The following is a 14,220-nucleotide window of genomic DNA, read 5'->3' on the forward strand; positions in this document are numbered from 1 at the left end:
TACCGATTTTATTAGGTCTTGACGTAATGCATGTAAAAATTTTAACATTTTCAACTGGTGTAGATTATATTTTAGAAAATAAAATAAAATACTTCCCACACAAGTTTATAAGTAATATACATATCATTTTAGTTGGAGAATTGCAAATTTTATAATCAGATAAAAACCCAAAAAAGTGAAAAAGAATGTTTTCCCCTTCTAACTCCCCTTAAAGTTATGGAAATGTGCAAGCTTTTGGAGTCAGTGGCTTCTTCTTCTGGCAGAAACAATGAAGGGGAAGGAAAAGGGAAGAAATAAAAGGATTGTCAAGGTTCAGGAAATGGGGAGAGTTGCAAAGAAGCTGCAGAGAAACCCAGGCCAGGACAGACTTACTGAATGGGATGAGAAATATGTAACTAAACCAGTCCATCTCTCATACCACCAGCAGATGTGAAGTATTCTTGTGATCGGTAGTAAGTCATAAGCATTAAATTATTTTCAATGTATGTTCATATGTAATACTGCACGTACCTTTGAGGTATCATTGGGCCCATTGGGAAGAGGATCAAAATCAGGCCACTGCTTTCTAATTATTTGGAGCATTTCACTAAAGGAGACCATCTTCCCATCATTCCATTTGTTGCCGCTGAAAGGCATGTACTCGATAAATCTTACATCAACATTTTTCTCTTTTGTTAACTCCACAAAACTGCACACTTCATCTTCATTAAAACCTTGCATTACAACACAAATTATCTGTGGAAGAAAGACACCATTAAAAACTTGGTATCAGATAAAGCATGGTTTAAACAGAGTTTGAAAGACTTTTTGATAGGCAACTCTTCCTACTCTATACATGAATATCTTAACAGTGGCTGTTAGGCCAGCTTAAATAAGAATGTCTGTTAGATTTCAGTTCTGAGAGCACTTTGTCATAACAGTCAAGATTATGTACTTTTTGTTTGATAAATTTATGAATAGTGCATAACAATGTTTCGGTCTGACAGCGTATCAATTCTGAAAATATTAGCTGTTACAGTTTGTATTGTATTCACCTAGTTTGACAATCTCCTGACAAATGATCAGGGTATTCAAATGTTTTATATTTTTTATGTTATACTTTCTGGCATGTTACTCACCCATGAGAATCATCTCATGTTTTGGGTCTTGGAACAAAAGCTGAATCTAATCTAATCTAACCTACAAAATAATGGTTCTACAAGTCTGTTGTTATATTTGTATACCTCACTGATTCTGTTAAATTAATCTTTTTCTCTCTTTTTAGAGAATGTGGGAATTTATCTTAGCATGCCAAACTGTTAACCTTCTTAACAATTTAAGAAAATTAAACTACATACGTCTCCAATCCTTTTTCCCACTCCAACGCACACATCTTTTGCTGAAGGTATTATTTTAACTATTACATTAAATTATGAAGCTTTCTTGAAACTGTGCTGCCATTTGTGAAACAAAGTTAAAAGTGTTCTCAAGATAAAAGGTCTTCACAAAAGGAGCATTTAGTATCTGTGCAGGTAGTAACACTGACAGCCTTCATATAAACAAGCCCATATGGTAGAACATCCTGCTTTACACATACACGCAATGGCAGAAAAAAGGAAAAGAGCACACCTTTCATTCAAGCATTGAATATATAAACTGATGAGACAAAACACTACGACATCCTGTTTGATAATGTGTTTGTCCACTGTTGGAACACAATACAGCAGTGATTTTGTGTGGGACAAGTTCAATAAATTTCAGGTATGTTCCCAACATTATGTGAGGTATGTTCCCAGCATTATGCAGCACCGCATGTCTAAGCACAGGTCATGTAATTCCCATAAATTGGAGATCAGTGGTTTCTGGGTGCAGAACTGGTATCTGATATCATCGCAGATGTATTCCATCAGATTCAGAAGGGGTGAATTTGATTCTGGCCTCGTGACACTGAAAGTCATATTGTTGAAACATGTCACCTTCATTAGGGACAGAGTGCGGACAGTGCACAATAATGTTCACACAGAACAAAGCTGTTATGGAGCCTTCAGTTACTACCACAGGACCCATAGAAGACCAGGTGAATGTCCTCCATAGCATAATATTGCTCCCACTGGCCTAAGTCTGTAGCAAAGTGCACCTTTCAAGCACCAATTCACTCTGTTGACAGTGTATGTGCACAAAACCGTCAAGCAGGTGTAATGCGAAACACGAATGATTCAACCAGATGACACATTTCTATTGATTCACTGCCCAATCTCAATGCTCCTGAGCCACAGAAATTGTAATTCAACAGTGTTGTCAACATGGGAACATACAGGGGTTGTTTACAGCAGAGCCCTATGTTTAACAATGTGCAATGATTGGTGTGCTCTGAAATACTCGTGCTTCCACCAGCACTGTGTCATCAGACCTGCCACAGAAATTAGCTTCCTCAACCGAATGTCATCTTTTTCAAAGGAACCATCCCAGCATTTGCCTTAAATCAATTAGGGAAATCAAGGGAAACCCAAATTTTGGTGGCCCGATGGGTCTCGGATCCGTTGTTCTCTCGAAGGCAAGTCCACTGTCTGACCACTGTGGTGGCATGACCTAGTCTTAATTAAGCCAGAAAATCCTGGGAAATGCTGACATACTTATTGATTTAAGATATAACAATTTAAAACAATCCTTTCATGAATTTCACTACAATTTTCTGCTCTTTTGAAAAAAAATTTCTTTTGACTGTTTTGATGTTGTTTAGTATGTTTAAATAATGATGGCAGTCTCTATAAAATGGCAGTTTGACTTTTAAGTTTAGTTATACTGTTTTAAACTACATCCTTCATCTATTTGTCCACCCAGAAGTGCTATAGGATATAACTTGAAGACTATGGTGAGATGGTGGGGGACAGTCATGTGTTGAGAAGGAGGTGCTGCCAGAAACGAAGTGTGTGAGGTGACGTTATTGACACTGCATACAGGGAGAATAAAAATACTCTATTCCATATTCATTTACAATCTACGTCTGGCCCCCATATGGTTTTACTTTTCTCCAATAAGAAAAAAAGAAATTGTCAGTAACTGTCTTTATAAGGTCTTAAAAGGAAACAAACAATAGAAAATCTAGGCTGGAATAATGACCATATTATAAAAAAGATACATTGCTATTCACTGTATACAGGAAATGTTAGGTCACAGACAAGCACAACAAAAAGACTACTAAACAAGTAAGCTTTCGATCAGAAAGTCTTCTTCCAAAGTGGACAAAACACACACACACACACACACACACACACACACACACACACACACACACACACACACACACACCCATGACCGTTGTTTCTCCCATTATGCGCAGTTGCTCCCAGTCTGGCCCTAGCAGCCAGAGACAGTGGTCATGTATGTGTGATCTGCATTTGCGCGTGTGTGTGTGTGTGTGTGTGTGTGTGTGTGTGTGTGTGTGTGTGTGTGTGTGGGAATGGGGGGGGGGGGGGGGGGGGCGTTTGCACCAAAAGCTTACGTGTTTAATAGGTGGTGTTCCCCCCCCCCCCCCCTGCCAGCAACACAACATCTACACTATACAGTGAGTGCCAATCTATCCTTTTCATAATACTGTCGTTACCACCTTGCCAAGAGGCATATTGTGGAGTAATCCGAAGGGCTCTACTAATTTGTACAAGAGGAAGGAGAGCACAATCTCAATGTAAGTTTTTAGAAAACTGGTATGTGCGTTACTTCTCCAAACCTTTCAGAAAAGACACGGTATGCTCTTCATTCAGCAAGATGCGTAATAAACAATATTAGCAATACTGCATCAAACTTGTTCACTTTCATCTTTGGATTAAACATTCGATTTCAGAGAGTACAGAATTTGGCAGAATCAAATTTTGGGGATATGTGGAACTGGGACAATGGCATATTTTTTACCCATTCAACAAACTAAGCACTGCTGATTGCTACTTTTATTGTGTCTGCTGCTGCAATGCATATATGAAACTGTAAGTGCAGCATCTATGATGGAATAAAATGTTATACAAATGAAACAAACAGGCACAGTGAAATAGAGTAGTATGGCTCATCATTTCGGTCTCACAGATTAGCAGGTGTTGACTTGAAAGATAATACTTAAGAAGTATTTACTCAAATCCAAGCCGCACTTTTTTCCGGTTTTTGTAATCCAAAAAACCGCCTGCGGCTTAGAATCGAGTGCAAAGCAAGTGGAAGTTCTGAAAAATGTCAGTAGGTGCTGAAACAACTAACTTCTGCCGTCGAATATATGTAGCGCTACACAGGCACAAAGATAAATACTGGCGCCAAAACCTCTGCGTCAGTAAATAAATTAAAAAAAAAAAGGTGGAAGACAATTTTCATACATTATCCAAAGAAGTAAATACAAATTCCGTATTGTTCATCTTCGAATGTAGCAGAACTTCAATGTATTACGAAAATCCGACTGGCAAGACTGTTTGGGATGTTTGTCAATATGGCCAACTCTACGTTCTGAATGTTTTCCTACCTGTGAGAAGAGATGGTTGCTAATAGGAACCTGATGAAATGTGAATCACATGCAGTATTCTCTTCATCATAAGAGTTATACGAATATAAACATTTTGCCACGTATTCTTTCGTGTTTGCTGCTATCTTATTTAAATCCTGTCTGCCTAATAAACTACGAAACTAGAGTGAGACAACAGCAAATGCGGAAGAATATACGTATCGTGTCATGTTTATATTCGTATTATTCTTATGCCTAATAGTGATACAGTCAGAAATGAAGCATGGCAACTGACTAGATTTTTATATCTAAGATGACTCTAATTTCTGTGCAGAATTTGATGTACTAAAGAAGCGGCCGCAAAGATTTTCAAATGGAGAAAAATTTTCGCCTAACTCTCGTTCAGAACATGTTCTATCATACGCAGTCTATTATTTGGTTCTTGTTGATCATTATCAAAGAAAGCAGCAGTGTAAGTAACAAGAAATAGTAGTCTCTTGCCATTGTTCTGCTAATGAGACAATTTCTCTCTCTCGTTGTTTTTTTTTTTTTTTTTTTTTTTTTTTTTTTTTTTTTTTTTTTTTTTTTTTTTTTAATTGTAAGCGGCGGTAGCGTGCACAAAAGCAAGCCATGCCGCGAGCGACGAAAGGCTGGAAACACGCACTATCAGAATGTGACAAACAATGCATGACACAGTACAGTAATGCATTTTCAGCTTAGAGTGACATAAACGCCTATAACAAGGAAAATGGCACTTATCAGATCAAAGCAAAATAAGCAATCGATTCAAACCAGATGAAGCACGTGAAAAAGGAAGGGTACCAGTATAAATACGGACGGAGCGCCTGACGCATAGCAATGGCTACCTGGTAAAGCTTAAGTGCTACGCTTACGACTCGAACCAAACTACTGTAGCTGTATCGTCATTCACTCGAACTAAATTGTGTCTCATATTACAATGGACTGACTTTGTTTCGATTTGGAGGTGCGGCCTAACATTTTTCTCTCCCCTTCAACTTCGAGTCTCAAATTTCAGGTGCGGCTTAGATTCGGGAATTTTTTTTTTTCCTTCCTTTATTTCGAGTCTCATTTTTCAGGTTTGAGTGCAGCTTAGATTTGAGTAAATACGATAGGTGGTATTTCAACTAATTCTGACTATGAAATAAAACAAAGTACAGCAGGGAGCTCTGACGAATTAAAGAGCAGCGATGAAGATTCTGATGAATAGTAAAGTATGAGTTAAGAAATAAGATGCTACTGAGATCATAAATTTTTCTTGTGTTGATGAATCTGTTAACAAACATATTCAAAAATGCACTGAAACATTGGCACATGTAGTGTTGGGAGGTGATAAACTGTCATTACTGTTAGAGGAGCTACGTATTTCTTGCTGTTCTACTCCTACATGACACTGTATCTGAAGGTATAGAATGAATCTTCACTGGCTAGAGAAATGGGTAACACAATTTTACAAGTCTCTGCTGTCATGTAATCTCTTCAGGGAAATCATGACTGTACTACGATTCGGTTTGTGGTTGACAAGGTCAGAGTCATTAAGAAATGCAAGGCAGCTACCATGTCAGTCCTAGAAGAAAGAGACGTAGCAAACTGTCAAAGCATGTACATCCCTGGTCCTTATGTTTGTGGTGATGTACTAACCAAGTAATACTGAAGTGTGATCCAAGTCGCACAAATATGGCTTTAATAATAACCTCCGAACAATATGCCTCTAAGGACTCAACAAGACACAGAACGCTGATGTGCACATTACAAACTAGAATCACACAGAGAGTCAGTCAGCACTGTTCCACACTTACATATGTGCAAGTCGCCAGCAGATGGCATGGCAGGGACCGCACGGCACGCTTGGCTCCCAGAGATGGCCTCCAGCAGCCAGCCTGCAATGATCAGTCGGTGACCAATTTAAAGACGCAAGTACGGCAACACCACTCTCGGTGCACTCACACAGACACGTACTAGTAGCACGATACAGCAGTGATGAGCAGTAGTACCCCTCCTGTCTTGCGCGCCTTTTATCTGGCCCTACAATTTACTTTCCTAGACCCACACAAATGCCTGATCCTCCTAATTCAATTTGCTCTGCAGACTATTTAAAATTCATAAAGAAAAAGGAGCCACAATTGCACTTTGTGTGCCAGTTACTTTCCAATACATTGGCACCAGCTGATCTTATTTAAGAATACTGAACTTTCGTAGCCATACTTACAGCACATCCTTTGCTTCCTGGTCTAAATCCAAGTTAACTCCCAGCCCCCTCCCCCCCCCCCCCACACACACACACGCCCCTCCCCCCCCTCTCCCCCCCCCTCGCAATCAGCTAGTTGTGTGCTGTTATCTCACGTCACACCCTAGTCTATGAGTACCCAGCTGTCTATCACCTGACCCCTCTACCTGCACCCCTAGCTAGCCCACAGATGGCTCCCCACTCTCCCACGAGCCACTAAATGCTTCCCTCCAAACCCCTCCCATCTCTCTCCATTCCTCACATTGCCTCAACCCACCCCATCCTACCCCACTCTAAAGCCCCACCTCACTCCATAACACTCACCGTGGGCCAGTAAAGAGCTGGCAGTTGAGCGACCACAAAATAAGGAGACGTGCATGCGCATGTGAGTGTGTGTGTGTGAGTGTGTGTGTGTGTGTGTGTGTGTGTGTGAAAGTGTGCTCGTGCTCATGTTTTCCCTACAGCTAGAAAAAGAAAGTGCATTCTGGAAGCTCGCCAAGCAACGTACCTTTTAGTTTGGAATGTAGAAGACGAGGTACTGGTGGAAGTAAAGCTGTGAGTACGGGTTGTGAGTCGTGCATGGATAGCTCAGATGGTAGAGCACTTGCGCATGAAAGGCAAAGGTCCCAAGTTCGACTCTTGGTCCGGCACACAGTTTTAATCTGCCAGGAAATTTTCATATCAGTGCACACTCCACCGCACAGTGAAAATCTCATTCTACATACCTTTTGTTCATGTGCCTATCGATGAGACAGTGCTTCTGCCTTTTGGTGAGCCATCTCCTTTATTCCTAAATAATTCGTAATTTTCAACAGAAACTTTCCGTACGTTATTATTGCATCCTACATTACAATATGCAATTTCCACAATATGTGGTCCTCTGTGAATATAATGGGGGTAACAACTGTAGGAGACCAAAAACTGACTGCAGTAAGCAAGTTCAACTTATTGTACGTTGCAGTAGTTATGCAGAGGTGAAGAGGGTCACACAGGATAGGCTAGCATGGTCAACTCCATGAAACCAATCTTCAGATGGAAGATCACAACAATAAAAACATTTGATTCAGCATACACCAGACTCCAAACAGCGTACACAACCTGTATGCTCAGAAACACAGAAAATCATATTGGTTCCATCAGCAGGAAACTTCAGCCCGTAATTGTTATGGAACACTGTGGCGATTTTGTTCATTAATAAAACCCAAAACTGGGGAGTAATAAGAGAGGATTGTTGTAACTTCTTATCAACCTGGTTACCAAAATACATATTAAGAACACTGGTAAAGTGTTATTTTAAAGGGGTCACTCCAAAGCGCCACGAAAGTATTTGAGCAATGTATAAAATTAGAGAATCAGTGCACAATATTGAAAGCCTATCTACATAATCTATATCTGCATGACTAGTCTGTAATTCACAATTAAATGCTGGCAGAGGGTTCAGAGAACCACCCTCAACCTCTTTATCTACCATTCCACTCCCCTACAGCATTTGAGGAAAAACAAACACTTCAATATTTCCGTACAAGCTCTGATTTCTCTATTTTATTACAATGATCATTTCTCCCTATGTAAGAGGGCTCTAACAAAATATTTTCACATTCGGAGGAGAAAGTTGATGATTGAAATTTTAAGAACCTGCTCCAGCAAATTGCTTTTGCTTTAATGACTGCTACCCCAATTCACATGCGATATCTGTGGCATGCACTTTCCTGTTTGCCAGTAATACAAAATGAGCTGCCCTTCTTTGAACTTTTAAATGATGTCCTCTGTCAGTCCTATCTGGTAAGGATCCCACACCATGCAGAATACTCCAAAAGAGGACAGACAAGTATAGTTGTAGATAGTCTCTTTAGTAATCCTAATCTTCTAAATGTTTTACTATTAAATCACAGTCTTTTGTTTGCTTTCCCACCGCATTATCTATGTGAGCATTCCAATTTAAGTTATTTGTAAATGTAATTCCTAAGTATTCAGTAGACTTCACAGCCTTTAGATCTGCGTGAATTATCATGTAACCAAAATTTAGTAGATGCCTTTTACTACTCATGCGGATGACATAACAATTTTTATTATTTAAGGTCAGTTACCACTTTTTGCATCATATGGATACGTAGCCTAAATCATTTTGCAGTTCATTTTGATCATCTGATCACTTTACAAGACAGTAAATGATTTGCAAGACTGTAAATGATAGCATCATCTAAGAGGACTGCTCAGATTCTCTCTTAAATTGTTAATGTAGATCGGCAACAGCAGGTGGTCTACAACACTTCCTTGAGGAATTTCAGATATCACTTCTGTTTTACTTGATGATTTTCCATCAATTACTATGAACTGTGACCTTTCTGACAGGAAACCACACATCCAGTTGCACAACTGAGACAATACGCCATAGGCACACAATATGATTAGAAAATGCTTGTGAGGAACTGTTTCAAAAAGTCTTCTGGAAATCTACAAATATGGAATAAATTTGAGATCCCCAGACGACAGCACTTATTACTTTGTGTGACTAAAGAGCTAGCTGTGTTTTAAAAGGTCTATATTTCTGAATCTATCTTGGCTATTTATCAATGAATCATTATCTTTGAGATAATTCATAATATTCAAACACAATATATGTTCCAAAATCCTAATGCAAATCAACATTAGTGATATGAGTCTGCTATTTAATAGATTACTCCTCTTTTCTTTCTTGAGCATTGGTGTGACCTGTGCAACTTTTCAGTCTCTAGGTATGGATCTTTATCAAATGAGCAGCTATATATGATTTCTAAAGGAGCTATTGTATCAGCATTCTCTGAAAGAAACATAACCGCTTTATTACACTGAGGAGAGCTACTACTAAGTTACTCACAGTTGCAGTTGTTCTTGATTTGAATACTGCAATATTTACTTTGTTGTCTTTGGTGAAGAAATTTCAGAAATCCGTGTTTAGTAACCCTGCTTTAGTAGCACTGTCATCAGTAACATTACCACAGCTATTGAGCAGTGAAGGTATTGGTTGTGTCTTGCCATTGGTGTACTACACATGCAACCAGAACCTCTTTGGATTTTCTTCCAGATTTCAAAATGAAGTTTCACTATGGGAAGTATTAAACACATCTTGCACTGAAACCCACCCTAAGTTTCGAGCTTCAGTAAAACATCGCTAATCTTGGAGATTTTGCATTCTTTTAAATTTTGACATGCTTTTTTTCATTGCTTCTGCAGCTGAGTTTTGACATATTTTGTGCACCACCCTTTTAATTTATTTGGTATCCTTTCAATTGCACAAACAGAATGTGCAAAGTAAGTGGAAATTACTCGTCTCTTCCCTGATTACAGTGCAATAGAAGATACTACAAGATGTTGACAGATTGCCATATCTCGTTAGCTTTATATGTAATAATGAGGTCACAGATGCAGAAATCACCAGCAGAACTGGAAAATCAGTCCATATGGTAATTAGGTCTGTAATATGTCAACAAAGCTTTGACTGTACTCCTTTATCATTTATATGTGTGAGACTTGGAAAATATCAGTAAAATCAGCACACAGTCTCCATATTTTTCACCAACAATGCTAGAGATGAATTCTGAAGATGTTAACCCAACCAAGTTACAAACGATGAAGTGCTGAGAATACGAGGTCTACACAGCCTGCACGTAATTATTGTTGAAAGAAGACTGAAGATTGCAGGTTATGTTCTACGCATGTAAGGTGGAAGAATCCCAAAATCAACACTGTTGTGGAAATCAATGGACAGATACAGATGTACAGGAAGACCTTTTAACACCTGGAACTTTTGCAATGAATCTTCAATGCATGGACACAAACTTGGAGGAAGGTGAGAACTTGGCAGCTGATCGAGTGAACTCTGTGAAACCAGTTCCTTGTATGGTACACAGCAAATCTGAGTAAGTTAGTAAGTAAGTAAGTAAGTAAGTAAAGTAAGTACAACTGGGGATTTTGCAAAACTGCTGGATGATCGATATTATTGTCTAGATTTGACACTGTTGGACTTATACCTTTTCCTTGATGTGTATTCTTCAAATTGTGAGTTTTATGAAAAAGCTGATAGGTACTTACCAATCAACCTTCCCTCACATGAACTGACATTGTCTCTTTATAAATTCTACTGTGCTAACAATTATCTACTGAGAATCCTCAACTAGGTCTCCGCAGCTCAAATGAGCCAGTTTCTTTTAAATTTCTGTCTTTGGCTATAATTGTCTTCCAAGTATGGTGACACAACATCCTGTCATGAAACTTTTGCCTTTACACTTGTTTTTTTTTCTGGACACTGCCTTTTTCTGCACTGTGCACTAAATACACTATGTGAGTAACGCCCAATCTCCAACAACCAATCGTGAACTGTAATCAGTTGTGAACTCTACCAGGGCACATAACAAACAATTAACATTTGCGTTTTAGTGTTCTAAGCTGTGAAGTCATCAGCGGACAAATAACTTAGTACCTATTCCTGGACTGCCGGAGTGGCCGTGTGGTTCTAGGCGCTACAGTCTGGAACTGAGTGACCGCTACGTTCGCAGGTTCGAATCCTGCCTCGGGCATGGATGTGTGTGATGTCCTTAGGTTAGTTAGGTTTAATTAGTTCTAAGTTCTAGGTGACTGATGACCTCAGAAGTTAAGTCGCATAGTGCTCAGAGCCATTTGAACCTATTTCTGACATGCTGTTGTTTGGAACAACAACTGACATGATCCAAAATATTACTTTTTTTTATTATAGCTTCACTTTTATTTTGTCTAATGATTACTAATTTCAGTATCAAATTCCATCATCAAGCCACTATATGATTGGAAAGCAAAGTGTATCGTTAAAATATTGTTTATTAAACAGATTACCATTATATCATCATTCCTTAAAGTAATGTCCAAAGTGGAAGGACAGATGATTGATTTTGAGTATATACAAAAGTCAGAGTACTGAACCGGATATGAAAGAAGGAAAACCAGAAGGGCAGTGAGAGACGGGTGCCTTCTATCACCTTACTTCCTTAATATTTTCATCAAGGAAGTAATAACAACAACAAAGAAAAGATGACAAGAATCAAAAGGTAATTTCTGGAATACTCCAAGGAAATGTGATAGGACCATTACATTTACAATGAATATAAATGATCCAGTAGAAAGTGTCAGAGGCTCCTTAATATTGTTCACAGGTACTCTCACTTGTCCATCAGAAAGTAGCAATAACAGAAGGCAGTATCAATTTGCACAATGACCTGCAGAGGATTGGTGAATGATGCAGGCTCTGGCAGTTGACCCTGCACATAAATAAATGTAACATATCACTCACACACACACACACACACACACACACACAGGAAAAGAAATCCAATACTGTACAACTACACTATTAATGACAAATTGCTGGAAACAGAATCTACCATAAAATATCTAGAAGTAACTATCCAGAGCAACCTTAAAGTGGAATGACCACATAAAACTGCAATAGAAAAGCAGATGCCAGACTAACATCCACAGGAAGAATCTTAAGTGAATGCAAATTACCCCTGTGTCCTTACCCAGTAGGACTGACAGAAGAGAGAAAGAAGATCCAACGAAGTGCGGAGTGTTTTGTCGCAGGATCATTTAGTCACTGTGAGATCATTACAGAGATGCTCAGCAACTCCAGTGGTAGATGCCATAAGAGAGCAGTTGTGCATCACGGAAAGATTTACTACCCAAATTTCGAGAGAGTAGTTTCCGAGAAGAGTCTGACAACATAATAGTTTCTCTCATATACAATTCACGAAATGATCACGTGAAGAAAATTTGAGAAGTTAGAGATAATACAGAAGTGTACTGACAGTCACTCTTCTCAGGCACTGTTCACAAGTGGAACAAGGCAGAGGGGATCAGTTGGTGGCATGAGACGTACACCCTGCCACACACAGTTAGGTGGTTTTTGGAGCATGATGTCGATATGGAAACTTAATTGCATGCATATACACTGCAGATTGATGACATCACAATAGTAAATCAAAGTAGGAACTAAATAAAATGTTTCAGGCCTTAAATCTAGACATGGTAAAACTAAAGCTAAAAATGAATACAAAGAAGACAAATGTTATGGCTACAGACAAGAAAGGAGGTGGAGGTAGGACTGACACAAGAACAGACAATGAGAAACTCAAGAAAGCAACTGAAATTCAATATCTCAGTAGCTTTTTGCAAGAAAACAATCAATATTTCAAGACATTCAAGAAAAGAATAGCACAGGTGAAGAATTCCTTCCAAAATAAGAAGAAGCTGCAACTGAATAAACATATCAGCTTCCACATTAACAAAATATTTGTAAAGACCTTTGTGTGGAGTGTTCTGACACACAGATGCAAAATCTGTACATTAGAAAAGCCAAAGGAAGCTCGCCTCAAACCTGCTGAAATGTAGTTCTGGAGGAGAAGTACAAGAACTAGCTGCATTGACAGAAAAATTAAAGGAAATAGGAGAGAAGAAAAAACCACTGAAAGTTATAGGCCAGGGCAAAGCAAAATACACTGGACACTTAACTGGAGACGATAATCTTTTAAAAAACATTTCTGAAGGCAAGATCGTAGGTAAGAAAACAAGGGGATGACTGAGAACATCCTACTTAAACAATGTGATCAATGAATGGGATTTTCTTCACACATGGAGATGAAGACAACTGCTGAAGAGAGGAAGCTGTGGCTGCAGAGACAAGGTTTAACCTTTTGGAAGAGTAAGGACAAACAAATACGAAAAAAGTGAATCTACATGGTAGCTACATATGGAATAAATGACAACTTCTTGTGTGCAGTCATCAAGTCACTTACCCCAGTAGGTGTCTTATCTACTAAAAGTAAAGGTCACTGTTGTGCTTTCAATAGATGTGAACTGCACCCTGAAAATGGTATGTCTAGTTTGCAGTTGTACAGAAGCTTTTTATTTTGCAAAATGGTTCAAATGGCTCTAAGCACTATGGGACTTAACATCTGAGGTCATCAGTCCCCCAAATTTAGAACTACTTAAACCTAACTAACCTAAGGACATCCCTGCCTGAGGCAGGATTCGAACCTGCGACCGTAGCAGCAGCACGGTTCCGGACTGAAGTGCCTAGAACCGCTTGGCCACAGTGGTCAGCTTTTATTTTGCAAAGAAATTTTTGATAATAAGATGAACTGATGCTGGTACTTGCTACTGAAACCAGTAGTACTTAGATACAACAAAAGTGTGACTATAGAATTAAGAATAATTTTTCCAAACAATCGAGTATTTTTTTCAAAATGGCACCACAATAGAGGATACTTATTTTAAACTAAAGACACAAAAGAAAAAAAGAGAAACTGTAAAGATCTTCAGTTTCATAATGCTCTCTTGGGAGGAAAATATAAGATACCAATTACAAATTATTTGTTTCAGTTCCTTTAGAATAATTTCCTGTTTCACAGGTGCCTTGAAGAAAATAAAAGATCTCAAAAGTGTCTTAATGACAACCGATGGCCTCATGTTGACAATAATTGGTAAACTTGCAAGCCATACTTTTTTATGT

At 38.7% G+C, this 14,220-nt stretch overlaps 1 protein-coding gene across 1 annotated transcript in view; it reads right to left on the reverse strand.

Moving 5' to 3' along the window:
• Positions 1-14,220, reverse strand: part of LOC126484185 (molybdenum cofactor biosynthesis protein 1-like) — an 82,990-nt gene that overhangs the window by 41,289 nt on the left and 27,481 nt on the right. The window contains exon 4 of the mRNA XM_050107599.1: positions 511-735. Coding sequence (XP_049963556.1) covers positions 511-735 — 225 coding nt within the window. The remainder of the gene's footprint in view (positions 1-510; positions 736-14,220) is intronic.

This window comes from Schistocerca serialis, chromosome 6, assembly GCF_023864345.2.
Source record: "Schistocerca serialis cubense isolate TAMUIC-IGC-003099 chromosome 6, iqSchSeri2.2, whole genome shotgun sequence".
Classification (NCBI taxonomy): Eukaryota; Metazoa; Arthropoda; class Insecta; order Orthoptera; family Acrididae; genus Schistocerca; species Schistocerca serialis.